Raw genomic sequence first — 16,051 nt, forward strand, 5'->3', positions numbered from 1 at the left:
ATTCAATTGTGGGTGATAGGCAGTGGCATTCTTATGATATACATCGTACTTGTAAAGTAACCACTTGAGCCATTTATTTACAATTTGAGATCCTTCATTACTAATCATAACTCTAGGAGTCCCAAACTGTGTAAATACGTGCTTATGTAATAATCGCATGACTTCATTAACGTCATTAGTTGGGTATGCTTCGGCTTCAACCCACTTGAATTCGTAATCCAAAACTACCAAAATAAACTTATTACCATATGAAGAAGGAAATAGGCCTAGAAAATCAATGCCCCATACATCAAGAAATTCTATCTCTAAAATATTCATTAAGGGCATCTCGTTCCTTCTTGGTATGTTTCCAGTTCTTTGGCATCTATCACAGTTTCTCACATATGCATAAATGTCCTTGAACAATGTAGGCCAAAAGAACCCAGCTTGTAAAATCTATGTTGCAATTTGTGAACCACCAAAGTGTCCCCTACTCGAAGATGAACGAAAGTGGTACAAAATGTCTCCGATGAACCTCCTACATAGTGAAAAGTACATATATCAATAAATTAACATGAATTATTATTCGATGAAATTATTTGATCTGCAAAATGCATTTTCGAGCATCAAAGTGCATTTTATTATTATTGTTCAATGAAAACGCGTCTTCAGAAATGCATTTTGAAGTGTGAATTTCTTCTCTCATTGTTCTATTTTGTTATTAAAGTATTGAAAGTTTCAGAACTTAGACACGTAGCAAATTCATATCAAACATTGAAGAGTTGCACTGCAAGTGTGGTTTACATTTCTTTGGATAACCATTTGATGATTTTTTATATGACAAATGAATTCACGGCTAACTTAGCATAGTTCAATTACGAGATGATATGAGTTTATACGAACTAGTACAGGTATTTATACGAATCACTTGGAAATGGTATTTATATGACAAATGAATTCATGGCTAACTTGGTTGATGGATATGTGTTAGGCTTTTGCGGAAAAATTGAATTGTGTGATGCCTTAATTTACTTGCCTAAATTGTGGTTGAATGGTAAGTTATATTTTTAGTTATACGAACTTACTAAGCTTAAATGCTTACTCTGTGTTATTTTCTGTGTTTTTTAGTGGTTCAGAAGCTCTTTTGGATTGGAAGTTGTCAGAGATTACATCACACTATCAATTGCTTATTTTGGTACTTTTGGTTATATATTTTGGTTTTAATGGAATGTATAGGTCATTTTGGCTAATGGTAGCCTATATGTGTTGTCATGTTTTTAGCCATTTGAATTGGCTTGTATTGTGGATATATTTTGTTATATAAATATGTTAATGGCCTTATCATATGTGGTGTATGGTTGTCATATGAATGTCTAGCTGGTGAATTGAAATTTTGGTTATCATGTATATGAGCTTGATAAGTGGCATGTATATTAAGTGTTCGTATAAGGATGCATATATGTGTTTGACCATTTAGGTATGTTTGGGTTACATAATTTGCATGTTTATAAATTGTCAATTAAGGTGCCTATAGGCATCATGGTTGTATATGTTCATATTACATGATTTAATCTTGATTTTGGTTGGTTTTGAATGCCTATTTGTGTCATGGTTATGTGTAAATTGTTGATTTAAGTTGGTACCAAATTTGGGTGAGAAATATTGATTGGAACATGTCCTATTTTTGTCCACACGGGCAGAGACACGGGCGTGTGTCTCATCCATGTGTGACACACACCAGATGACATGACATTGTGTCCCATATAAATTTTAAATTGTACTACAAGTTAGTAGCCTCACACAGCCTAGCACATGGGCGTGTGGCTTGAATGTGTGTCACAAGTCAGTATGCTCATTATTTTTCACACGGGTGTGTGGCTTGACCATGTGACCTAAGTTAGTAAGCTCACTAGTTTAAATACGGGCTAGGACAAGGGCGTGTGTCCCCATTTCGAATGCCCAAATGGCCTGAGACACGGGTGTGTCTCTTGGCTGTGTGATACACACGGCCACATGGGTGTGTGTCCTCTACACCTTTGAAAAATTTCCATGTTTTTCAAAAAATTCTTTAAGTACTTGATTTAGCCCCGACTTGTTTTTAATGTTTATTTTGGGCCTCGAGGCTCATATTAGGGACTATATGATTGACTATGATTGGTTTTTTATTTGAATGTGAGATGAAAATGAAAGGTCTACTTGTTCGATTGTAAGTTTGTTAATGCTTCGTAACCCTATTTTGGCGTCGGATACGGGTTAGGGGGTGTTACATTAGCCTTAATCAAAATTTGGATGCTGATGAGAAAACTATTTTGTTTTATAGTTGAAAATGTTAGCAGAACCAAAAAAGAAATTGATAATGATGACATGAATAATGATGGTCACCCGGTTGATAATAAAAATAGGATTTGGGTCAAATCACTTAGTGAATATTTAGCCAATGCTCGACAACATAGGACTGTGAGATCTCGACAAGAAGATCGAGGTAATGAGGGATTATCATAGTGGAAATCTTTCAGAGAATAACGAGAATTGCTCCAAAAACTACTTCCGCAACCACTACTAGACGCGCTCTAATAAAAGAACTACGAAAATATAGTGCCCTAGAGCTTATAAAAATAAAACCGATCGATCTTTTGGTAGCCAAAATGCTGCTAGAGGCAATGAACCAAGAACTTCAATAGTTAGAATGCACGCCCCACGAATGTGCTATATGTGACATTTCTCTTCTACAAGGAGAAGCATACAATTGGTGGCAAACTATTATTCATGTACCTGCTCATCGGATTGACTGGGATTTCTTTCAATCTGAATTCTAGAAAAGGTACGTCGGTGAACTATATTTAGAGGACAGAAAACAAGAGTTCCTATTACAGAAGCAAGGTGAGATGACATTATTTGATTACAAAAGCAAATTTTTGTGACTCAGTAAGTACGCTCTACAACTTGTTCTGGATAAAGAAGAAAGTTGTAAGCGGTTCCTCCAAGGAATGTGAGAGACGGTTCTAGTTCAATTCGTCTCACACAAAATAAAAGAGTTTTTGATCTAGTTGAAAGAGTGAATATGGTTGAACAAGCCTTGGACTTAGATAAGAAAGATGTGTCTCTTCGAGTATTTGGGAAGAGAGTAGAGACTATAGGTTCACAACCTCTGCTGAAACAAACTAGGAAGTCTCGAGGTTCTGAGAAACCAGTACCATTGAATGTAGAATTTGAGAAAGATTAGGTTAAACAACCATCAGTACACCTATTGGCAATAGTAAGAAGTTGAAAAAGGATACAACTATTTTGAACTGTGAACTTTGTGGCAGAAAATAAAGAAGTGAATGTTGGAAGAAAACATGAGCATGTTTTCAATATGGATCTTTAGAGCATATCACTCAGAATTGTCCAAGAAATGTTGATAATATTCCTGCAGCTACCCAGAGATCTAATTCGACAGAAAAAGGTCAGGGAAACATTATGGGTGAATCAAAAGCACGAGGATTTGGTACGTATATTTTCATAATTTAAGATCAAATTATTTGTTCATGGATTTATGATGTTCTCATGATTTTGGGTTAAAATGAGGTACAATTACTATATAAATCGAATTGTGATTATGAGTACTGAATATTGAGAATTTGACTGAATTGACTAGGATAGAAAATTTCAGATTTGATTGGTATTGGATTGTTGGTATAAATTGAATTAAAGCATATAATGATATTTGATAATTTCACAGTTGATAATAAGATTGGGCTTGATAGATTGTTAGATGAAAATAGATTGTGAAATGAACACATAATGATATTGAAAATTGGTTGGCTATTAAATATACAAGTTATACTTTGGTATATACAATCATGCACTATGTGTGACAGTATATTTTCTTTGATTTATCCGATGATGCACTGTGTGTGCCAACAAATTTTCTTCAATTTATCCAATGGTGCACTATGTGTGCTAGTCTATTTTCTTCAGCTTATCCAATGATGCACTATATGTTCCAGTATAGATACTTCAGTTTATCCAATGATGCACTATATATGCTAGTATAGATACTTTGGTTTATCTAATGATGCATTGTATTTGCTAGTACAGATATTTCAGTTTATCCGATGATGCACCGTATGTGCCAGTATAGATATTTCAGATTATCTGATTATGCATTGTATGTGCCAGTATAGATACTTCAATTTATCTAATTATGCATTGTATGTGTTAGGATAATTGCGTTTATTCATCTAATGATACACTTATGTATCAGTATGATTGTTTCAGTTTTATCTGATGATGCAATTATGATGCTAAATTAGGATACAAGTTCATTAATCTATGTATTTGATTTGAGTATGATCAAGATCAATAAAGTTATAACATATGAATAGGTTAAATGAAATATGAATATCGATAGCATGAGAAAGACTACGCAATCTGGTTAAATAAGTCTGAGGATCGATAAGAAAGGATGGTAAACAAATTAATTGATTTAGAAATGAAATTTCAGTATCTCCATCTCTTTTTTTTTTATCAAAATGGGCTCAAGCGCTACTAAAGCATCAACGAGTACAAGCCCATGGTTATTACTTGGATACTCCATGTCAAAAGAAAAGGTACAATGTTTATCAATAGCAAGTTTACAAAGGCCATTTTAACATTAGTCGGTAGCAAGTTGTGACCAATCCTCCAAGAAAATATACAGATTTTGGGAAGCACACAGAGTTTCTAAATAGTTCTCTAAAACAAACGATGCAGGCCAAAACCCATCTTTTTAAGGATAAGCCAAGAATGCCCAAATTTTGAATAATAGCACTCGGACTTATTGTGAAACCAAACAATTCTATCCGGGGTACTGTGCTAAACAATCAGTAAGAAACAGTATGAGCACTCTTCTCCTCACCATAAAGGTCCTCCACCCGATCGCCATCCCACTCACATGAGTTAGACCTCTATAAATCCCTCACTTGACCATCTCTGCTGCCACTGAAAGAAGTCCTCAACTAGTTACCATCAAAACCCTCAAAGCCCCATCTATCAAAGTCGTACCTAGCTGTCCTCTCATCCCCTATTAGCCATCCAAACCCGGTCTCAAGAGCTTTAACCACATGCACAATACTCATCCAAGAGAAAGAAGGGTTATCAATAGCCTTGGGGTGAAGCACAACCCCATCTGAAAAATACTTGGAACATATAACAAGATAACATAAGGTATCCTTATTGTTGATGAGCCACCACACGTGTCTTCTGAGAAGCGCAAAATTGAAAAACCTCAAGTCCCTAAAACCAAGACCACCCATGCCATTCGAGGTACATAAAAAGTTCTACGCCATCATTGCCTAGCCCCAATCTTGGTCCTTTTTTTCCCACCAAAAGATCCTTTTCCTCGAAATCATCACATCAAGGGTACTCCTGGGAACAAGAAAAATTGAAAGCGAATAAGTAGGTCAAGATTGCAAAATATATTTAATGAAGATATCCTTACCACCATAGGGTAAAATACTTTTAGACTAGCCTTTTATCCTAAGAGAAAACCGATCAATAATGTGTTGAAATGCCCTCGTCTTATTCTTTCCAATGACTAAAGGCAAGCTTTAATATCCATGGTCTCGGGGACTCACATACCCAATGTACCACTCAAATGCTCCCTCTGATCTCTCGAAGTATTAGGTCTGAAATAGATAATGGATTTGGAAGGATTTATCTTTTTCTCAGAGATCGTCTCGAAATAGTGGAGAATATCCTTAACGATCTCAACCTCCTCTATTTTATTATGAACAAAAAAGAGAGCATCATCTACAAAGAACATATGATTAACCCTAGGCCCATTCTGACTGGCCTAAATTCCTTAAATCTTCCCATTCATCTAGGCCCCAAGGAGGAACCAAAAGAGCACTTCCATACAAAACAAGAAAATATAGGGCAAAAGTGGATCTCCTTAACGAAGCCCTTTCTTAGGGATAATCACATCTGTGAGGGATGTATTACACTTTACAACATATCTCACCGATCGAACACACTGCATAACCAAAGTAACCCAAGAAGTAGAAAACCCCACACAGATCATCAATTTCTCTAAGAATTCCCATTCAATACGGTCATAAGCTTTACTCATGTCGAACTTGATCACAAACCCTTTATTTGATCCATTTTTAGAACTCTAGAGGTAATGCAAAAACTCATAAGCAATGAGAAAATTACCATGAATCATACACCCCGACACAAAAGCACTCTAGTTCTGGTTGATACATAACGAAAGAACATTTTTAATTCTAATAGCTAAGACTTTAGAAATCATCTTGTAGATAACCCTATATAAGCTAATAGGACGGAAGTGAGTAATATCTTTGTGTAACACCCCTAACCCATATCCGTTGCCTGAATAGGGTTACGAGGCATTACCAGTTAAAATACACTTATGTAATCATAATCAAAATTTATTCATCTCAATCATATTGTCCCTTATAAAGTCTTACGAGACCTTAAAACATGCTTAGAAATGGTTCGAGACTAAATTGATAAGAATTTCAAACTTTGAGAAACGTAGAAAAATTTCATATTTTCAAGGGTCACACGCCTGTGTGAACAGGCCTTGTGCCTCACACGACCACCAAACATGCCCGTGGCACAGGCCGTGTGAAAATAGGGCATACATACTGACTTGGGTCATACGGCTGACTATACACCTGTATGTCAAGCCCGTATAACTCTCTAACTTGTACCACACGGTTAGTCACACACCCATGTACTAGCCCGTGTGTCACACACAGCCAATAGACTCACTCGTGTGTCTAGGCCATGTAACATGACCGTGTGTCACACAGGGCTGAGACACACGCCCGTGTCTCTGCTCGTGTGGACAAAAATAGGCCATTTGTAAATCCAATTTGCCACCCTTTACTCATGAACACTTAGCAACCAAAATACACTATTTCAATATGTCATTAGACAACCAAAAATATGCCAATTCATACTTATTTCATGCCATCAATTCATAACCATTTCAAATATTCAATTCTATATTCAAAACATACTCAATCATTATACCAAAACAATCAAAATTTACCATTCCTCGACATTGATAACTAACCAAATCAACATCCATTTAAGCATATCCACAACTATGGCTATAATAGCCCAAATTCACCCGGGCCCGTAAAATAAATAAATAAAAAACAAAAAAAATAATAAAGTTTTACAGTCCTTTTACAAAACCCAAAACTACTAGCCCGTTTACCTAGCCCAAATACCTAAATTACCCAATGCCCAATTACACCCAACCCCGTACTAGAGACCAAATGCTGCCCAAAATACACAGGGCCCAAGTGGCCCAATTTGTTAACAGGAAGACAGAAGACCTAGGGTTTTAGAAACCCTAGGCGCCGCAAGCACTCCAATCGACGCGCCTTTTCGTTTTGCATCGTTCTAGTGACTTTCTATCAATGTCTCCACCGGTGCCGTGACTCCGACCTTGTATCACGCAGAAATCAGTGCACAAATCAATGCCAGCACTCATCACTGCGAGATCCTCTCTGATATCTGCAAAAGAAGGAAAGAAGCACAGCAGCAAAAGAAGCAAACTTGAAAAGAAATCAAAGGATTCTTTCCCCAAAAATGTAACAGAGGGTTATAAAAACCCTTTTTTTCTAATTTGCAAACACGGATTTTCATATACACAATAAAATACAGTAGTTTGTCAAGGATACGAGGTTTTTTAACAGGCATATATACAATAAAAATCAAGAAACAGAGGTGATTTACTTTTACTTTGTTTTTTTTTCATTGCGAATACATATAAATATTGCTAAGATTATAAAGAAGGGGAACTTACTGATGGATTTGCATTAAGAAATGAAGATTTCTAGCTTCCGCCCTCGAAGAGGCGGTGTTGACGGTGGCGCGTAGGCGCGTGTAAGCCCCAGGACGGAGGCTCGACAGAGCTCCGAGGGCCGGACCCCAACCCTCCTTCAGAGATTTTTTTCTGTTTTTCTTAGAATCTGTTTTAAAATGAAATTTTAGGTTAAAATTTGGCTTATATAGTCTTATGAAAACGGTGTCATTTTTGCTTAAAACAATAAGCTTTAAAACGGCGTCGTTTCAAAGCTAGGATCCGCGCGTTGACTCGAGATCCGAGTAGGATCCGTGCGTTTTTGTTTAAAGGGCTAATTGCCCAATTGATCCTCTCGCATTTTTATGTTTTTAAAATTCATTTTATTTTTATTTTGATTTGGCCCTAATCTTTTGCATTTATTGCAATTTGGTCCCAATAGCCATTATAAGACCTGTTCTGAGTACGACTCATTTTTGGGGTTAGGGCTAATTGCCCAATGAGTCCCTCAAATTTTGGTGCGCATTTCAATTAGGCCCGAATTTTTTATTCATTTGTAAATTAACCCTAGATTTTTAATTAAATTCAATTTTAATCCATTTTATATATTAAATTTATTATTTATTTTTTAATTATATATAAAAATAGTATATATTATTTTTATTTATATGATATTTTATCATATTATTTATATTTCATTATATTTTATTTATATATTTTATTATATATCATATTTTATTATATATTATTCCCTATATTATCTTCCTTTTATTATATATTATTTCATTATTTATTATTTATTAGTATATAAAAATTAAAATTTGTAAATTATTATAAACTAACACATATATTGTTATTATATATTTAATGTCTAATGTTTTAAAATTTACTACAAAATTTTGTTCCAATTTAACATATTATTATTTTTATAAGTATATTAAGCTCTTATACCATATAATATATGTTTATTATTTTTAAAAAATTTTCTCTTTTATTACTTATATATTGCTTAAAATATCTTTTTTTATATATTTTGTTTTTATCCTTTTTGTATTTATTAGGTATTGTTTTAACATGTTAATTTTATCTCATAGATTATTTGTTATCTTTATGTTATTTTATTATTATTATATATTCATATGAGAATTGATTATTTATGTTGTTATTTAAAAATTATATTCACATGAAACACTATTATATATATGTGTAATTTATATTGTTATATTTATTATTTTGCTATTCTGTATTTTTTGCATGAAATAATAATGTGTTTATATTTATGTTATTTATAATTATATATGCATAAAGTGATAATGTATATTGTGCAATTTATGTCATTATTTATTATTTTTATATTATATTTGCATGGAATGATAAAGTAGGTATCATGTAGGTTAATTTGTTTAATATTGATCCTTTGTAGTAAGTTGAATGCATCATCACTTTAAAGAACTTTTATATCTTATTCAATCCAAAATACTTTTAAAAAAGAGAGGCAATGTTTTTGGTATTTAGGAATTCGGGAAGTAGTGCCCTAACATGCTGGGTTTCGATTTCTCGTCTGTCTAATTGTCTAAAGTATCCTCCTAAATAGATTTTGAAAATCACGAGATAATTTCAATTTCGAAAGACTAAAATATCGTGTCCAATCATGCTGGATGTGATGTTTGTACTCTTCTAGAGCGAAAGAACCTCAATTTTTAGCAAATTATTATAGCTTAAAAAAGGGATCTTATTTCTAAATTCCTTCAAACTTTTGACATCAAGACAGAAAAATAATTTGGTACCAATTTTGGGTGTTGAAAGGGTGCTAATCCTTCATTGCACGTAATCGACTCCCGAGCCTATCTTCTCATATTTCCGTAGACCAAAATGTTTTATAAGGTGATCCAATCACACCTAAAAAGGTTGGTGGTGACTCCCGTTTTCAAAATACCCCCCTTTTTAAAAAAAGAGGTTTCGACAGCTTGGCAACTCCACTGCGGACAATAAGATAGTCAAGCCAAGAAATTGACTATTTTCTGTCTTAATGTCAGAAGTTTGGATAATTTTTAAAATATTGATTGTTTTACATGTGTTTGCTGCATATGTTTGTTATTTTGTTTTCGCACACATTGCATTTGCATGACCGCTGTGGTCTCACCTTTAAGTGGGAGTGAGAAGCTACGCTTTCGTGAGGTTTTCACCTCTGTATGGGCTCGTGGATTGCTTCTGGGATACATCCGTACCTATGTCTTCGTGAGATTTTCATCTCCGTATGGCCATAGGGAAATGTGTCCCCCTGAACTGAACTTGGTCCGTATGAGCCTATAATGGGTGAGGACAGGGGAATCTGCTGGTTCAGGTGCCCTCGCTTTAGAACTGAAACTCATATAGTGAACTTTAAGTGCTTACCCTAGGGAGTATAATGATAGTCTTTAGTAAGCTACCCTTATAAGTGCTTGTTTGTTATACTTTTATATGATACTAACTTATTTTATTTTGTTATCATTGCATGTCATTCAACATTTAAAGGTATCGATTCACGGTTTGATTTCTGGATTAGAATGTTTTGTAATGAGGAATGAATATCTTGATAAAGTGGAGGACAACGCTTCTGTCTGTGCGTGGTCAAAGAAAACCCAGTTAGAGAAGGGAGATAGTGTCACTGAAGGGTATACATCAGAGTTATGGGACTTTACTCGTATCAGTTCGACACGGAATGAGTTTCAGGAGTTGAAGGACATTTGGGCTCAATAGGATGACGAGGCTAAGCAGCTATTCTACCAGAATTATGGAGATCTTCCCTATTTGTTAGACATCAAGGTGGATAAGCATCTGTTTCGAGCTATGGTACAGTTTTGGAACCATGCTTATAGTTGTTTTACATTTGGAGAGGTAGACTTAGTACCTACTTTGGAGGAGTATACGACCTTGCTTCGCTATCCAAAAATTCAAGGTAACAAAGATTATGTTAGGGCTGCTAATCCCCCAACTTTCATGAAGAAATTAATGATGATTACAGGGGTGATTGAACAGTGGGCCGCAGCTCGAGTCCAACAAAAGGGTGATAGTAAATGCATTCCGTGGGCAAGTTTGAGGGATTTGATATTGGCACACCCAAATGTAAAGAAGAGGGTTGATGTTTTGGCCTTAAGTATGTATAGATTGGTGATTTTCCCAAAAGCTATGGGGTACATAGATGAGGCCGTTACAGATTTATTCAATCGAATTAGTAAATAGAACATACCTGTGCCTGCAATCCTAGCCGAGACATTTAGATCCTTGAGTGCATGTTAGAGAGCTGGTGAAGGTAGATTTATTGGATGTGCACAATTATTGTTAGTATGATTCCATAGTCATTTTTGGAAGGTTGATACGGTTCCTTGTCGAGTGTTCTTTGAGGATTATTCTCCCTTAAGGGAAGCAGCAGCTACGCCAAAGACGGACGACATTACAGAGGAAAGGTGGATAGAAATACTTCAGAACCTCCGAGAAGAAGATGTTATGTGGAAAGCCCCTTGGATGACTCCTAGCGAAATTCTTTATCGTTGCGGAAGTTTTGATTGGGTACCGCTTCCTGGAATTTGGGGAGTTGTGGGTTACGCACCATTACTCGTCCTAAGGCAGTACAAAGCGGGGCAGTTTATATCGGCAACACAAGGGTTAGCTCAAAGTGATTTCTCATATAAGGGGGATCATTATAAGAAGAAGATGCGAGAGATTTTCGAGGCTTGGAAGAAGATTTTTTGTGTGAAGATTTTGACTGAAGGCCTGACGAAAACCCTTGACTACAAAGACTGGTTTAGCAAGAGGATCAATGATAACATTCCTAGACCAAGTTTGGGGGCTGCCCGATCGATGGAGGAGAGCTTACGAGTGATTCCAACAGAGTTAGAAGTCATAAAGCAAGAGTTTGAAAGAAAGAATTTAGAGCTCAGGAGAAAGATAGAGAAGCTTGAGGAGGAGAAGATGTACCTAAGCTTAGACGTCGACGTTCATAGAATTGAGGTCAAAAAAGAGAAGAAAGAAAACAGGAAGATTGAGGAAGACCGAGATGACTTGAAGATGCAATATAAGAGGATACAGTTATCAATAAAGAGAGCTGGATTGGGGAAGTCTTCAGAGCAGTGGCAACAAGAGGTTCAAGAAGAAAGAGCCAAAGCCGAGTATTGGGAGAAGAAGTTCCAAGAGATGCAGGCACGTAATCAGGCCCTAGAGAAGGAGAATCAAGGATTAAAAACTAAGGTGGCTGAGCTTGGACGATCTCTTCATCATCACCGAAGTCGTAACTCTGCGGTCGAGTTAAAGGCAAGCCTGGATAAGATCGAGGAAATGAAGCACAATATTGGAGGGTTGGAAGCAGCATTACAGAATTGTGAGTTACAGATTGAGTAGCTCAAAGAAAAAGAAGAACATTGGAAGGGAGAGCTTCACCATTTTCAAGATCAAGTCAGAGATAGGGACTACCTCATGGGAGAAGCTATAGTACAGATTCAAGAGGTTGCTGATCATTTGCAATACTTGGCAGTGCAAGCTAATGTATTGAGTACAAAGTATGAGTTAGTGTCAGATAGAGGTCTAGAGTTAGCTTTGTTATTAGATAGGGTTAAAACTTTGGGCCTAAGGGCAAAGGCGTATTTGTAATCCGTTTTGTGTAAAGATTTTTGTTTCTTAAATAACATTTTCTAAAAGAAACTGAATCAGAATCGATATCTTTTTACATTCATGCATTTGCATCTCATCGTATCATATGCATTCAAATTTATAGAAAGACCCTAATTAGTTAAAATTATTAGGGAGAAAGAGAGAATGAGAAAAAAAAATCTGGAAGCAACACATTCTTACGGTACACGCACTAAGACAAAGAATATGGATCAAAGACTTGAGCAGATCTAGAAAGAAATGCAAGAGCAGTTACAGGAAAAATTGGCAAAAATTCAACAGGAGATGAAAGATCAAATGTTGGAGGCCCAAAGGAATATGATGGCTGAAATGGCTCAACTGCTGAAAGGGGCAACAGATAAAGGAAAGGCCCCTATGACTATCACTGAAGAGGATAATGAGGACCATCCTCCGGGTTTTACTCCACCCCATGTACAAACTCAACCTGAGGCGTATCCCCGAAGGCTGTCCATCACAATAAGATCTCAACATGGGCAAGTTGATGCTAGAATACCCATGAATTTTCAAACTGGCTCGGGATTTAACCCAGGAGATATTCCTACCAATCCAGTCATCCCTGATTTAGATGTAGTGGAGAAGGAAGAGATGAGACTCGAATCATCAAGACAATTAGAGGAACAGTGCAGATGGTTAGAGAAGAAATTTAAGGCACTAGAAAATGCTGATAATCGTCAGGGAATTGATGCTAAGGACTTGAGTTTGGTCCCAGATTTGGTACTTCCCCATAAGTTCAAAATGCCAGAATTTGAGAAGTACAATGGGACTACTTGCCCTGAAGCCAATATCACCATGTTCTGCAGACGGATGACTGGCTATGTAAATAATGATCAATTATTGATCCATTGTTTTCAGGATAGTTTGGTTGGGGCAGCGGCTAGGTGGTATAATCATCTGAGTTGCGCAAGGATCGGTTCTTGGAGAGACTTAGCACAAGCCTTTATGCAGCAATATAATCATGTGACTGACATGACTCCTGATAGAATCACTTTTCAAAATATGGAAAAGAAGCCTAATGAAAGTTTTAGGCAATATGCACAGAGGTGGAGAGAGGTTGCCATGCAAGTTCAGCCACCGCTCTTAGAGAAAGAAATTACCATGCTGTTCATTAACACTTTGAAAGCCCCATTCATTACTCACATGATTGGAAGTACCACCAAGAGTTTTGCTGATATAGTTATGGCGGGAGAAATGATTGAGAACGCCATAAGTGGTGGCAAGATAGAGGGGGAAACTACTAAAAGATCGGCCCCAAGAAGGAAAGATAATGAGGTGAACAATACGAGTAGTTATAATTCAAAAGTGGTTACAGTTAGTCAGCCCAGAGTAACTACAGTTGGGCAACAAGATTCTCAAAAGCAGGGATCTGGTTTGAGATAAAATTCTGAGAAGGTCTAATTTACGCCTGTCCAGTGACGTATCGGGAGCTTTATCAAAGTTTATTTAATGCGCATGCAATAGCTCCTTTGCATTTGAAACCTCTACAACCTCCATACCCTAAATGGTATGATGCAAACGCCAAATGTGAATACCATGCGGGGATATCGGGGCATTCGATCGAAAATTGCACTGGCTTTAAAAAAGCAGTGGAAAGACTTATCAAGATGGGGGTTGTAAAATTTGACAACACCCCTAGTAATGAGAACCCGTTGCCAAATCATGGTGATCAAGGGGTAAATGCAGTTGGGGATATTGATATGAGAAGGATTAAAGAGGGATTGGCCGAGGTAAGAACGCCAATGAAAATGATTTGGGAAGAAATGGTGAAAAGAGAGATGATAATCTCTAAAGAAAGGAATAGAGGAGTGAGAGACTACTGTGAATTCCATGCTGAAGAGGGAGACGAGATCCAGGAATGCGACGAGTTTAAGGCCTTGGTACAAAGCCTTTTGGATAATAAGGAGCTGGAATTTTATGAAGCTGGCTCAGATAAGGGACGTATATGCACATTAGAAGGTGGACCGAAGAATCAAAACCGGCCAAAGATTATTATTTCTTTACCAAGAAATAATAAAGTTGAAATACCAACGGTACCGAAAGTCATTATTCATAAACCTGTTTCCTTTTCTTACAAGGATAACAATAGGGTACCTTGGAATTATAACTGCAATGTGACAATGGCGGAGAAGGAGGATATAGCTAGTGCTTTTAAGGAGGCTCAAAATGAGGGTTCTTATACATGTAGTGGGAAGTGTTATGATGTAGAAGGCGTCAGAGTTGAGCCCGCGAAAGCAAAAGCCTTTGTCAAAGGAAAAGGGGCTAAAATACTGGTTAATGAGCCAGTGAAGGAAGAAGAAGCCAAAGAGTTTCTAAAACTCTTAAAACACAGTGAGTATAGCGTGGTTGAACAATTACGCAAACAACCAGCTCACATATCAGTGTTGGCTTTGCTTCTAAGTTCAGAGGTACATCGGGAATCATTAATGAAGGTGCTCAATGAGACTTACATTACTAATGATATATCCGTCAATAAATTGGATCGATTGGTTAGTAACATAAGTGCTGACAATTTCATCTATTTCAACGATGATGAAATCCCACCTGGTGGCATGGGATCAGCTAAGGCTTTGCACATTACCACTCGTTTCAAAGGGTATACATTGTCGAGTGTGCTTATTGATAATGGATCAGCCTTAAATGTCTTACCATTATCTACATTGAATAGATTATCCATAGACAATTCTCACATGAAAACATGCCATAATGTAGTGAGAGCATTTGATGGTACAGAGAGAAAGGTCATAAGAATGATTGATATTCCTTTGATGATTGGGCCAAACACTTATGAGGTGGACTTTTTAGTGATGGACATTAAGCCCTCTTACAATTGCCTATTGGGGAGGCCTTGGATACATTCGGCAGGAGCGGTGCCCTCATCTTTGCACCAAAAATTGAAGTTAGTAGCCGATGGACGGCTGGTCACCATAAATGCAGAGGAGGACATTATAGCGACAGTTACCAGTGATGCACCCTATGTAGAAGCAAACGAGGAGGCCATTGAGTGCCCTTTTCGTTCCTTAGAATTCGTTAATGCAACATTCATTTCAGAGGGGAATGAGCTGCCAGTGCCTAGGATTTGCAGATGATAGTGGGGAAAGGAGCCTTGCCAGGAAAAGGGTTGGGAATATATCTCCAAGGAGGGATTCAAGGTCCTGAACTAAAGGAGAAGAGAGACCGTTTTGGCTTGGGTTTCAGGCTAGATTACAAGCAGAGGAGGAAAGAAATAAAGAAGCGCCAAGAAAGAAGAAGGGCGTGTTTAGATGGAAGAGAAGTAGAGTGGGAACTAATGACATTCCCCTATATATCTCAAACCTTTATATCAGGAGGGATGATTCACCCTGAGAGAGGATTGCTCGAAAAAAGAGGTTATCATATCAATGCTGTGCATGATGAAGAGTCTGAACGAGGAAACCTTGAAGGCATTCGCCCTTACGAAACAGGAAGCACTTTAAACAATTGGGTTGCAGAAGAACTTCCTGTAGTTTTTAAAGATTTTTCAGAGTAATTTTCAGAACACTCTTATTGCTCGAAAGCCTAGGAGTAGTAAGATTTCATTTGTAAAATAGGCTCATATTTGGATATTTACATTTCAATAAAATGTAACTT

The 16,051-nt window shown here is 36.8% G+C and overlaps 1 protein-coding gene across 1 annotated transcript; it reads left to right on the forward strand.

Annotated features, from left to right (window-relative positions):
* The first annotated feature begins 13,504 nt into the window (after positions 1-13,504).
* Positions 13,505-15,531, forward strand: LOC107941625 (uncharacterized). Its single transcript, XM_016875194.2, has 3 exons — positions 13,505-13,814; positions 13,907-15,234; positions 15,343-15,531. The coding sequence occupies exons 1-3, from the start codon at positions 13,505-13,507 to the stop codon at positions 15,529-15,531; spliced, it is 1,827 nt and encodes a 608-aa protein (XP_016730683.2).
* Positions 15,532-16,051: the final 520 nt, after the last annotated feature.

This window comes from Gossypium hirsutum, chromosome A07, assembly GCF_007990345.1.
Source record: "Gossypium hirsutum isolate 1008001.06 chromosome A07, Gossypium_hirsutum_v2.1, whole genome shotgun sequence".
Taxonomy (NCBI): domain Eukaryota; kingdom Viridiplantae; phylum Streptophyta; class Magnoliopsida; order Malvales; family Malvaceae; genus Gossypium; species Gossypium hirsutum.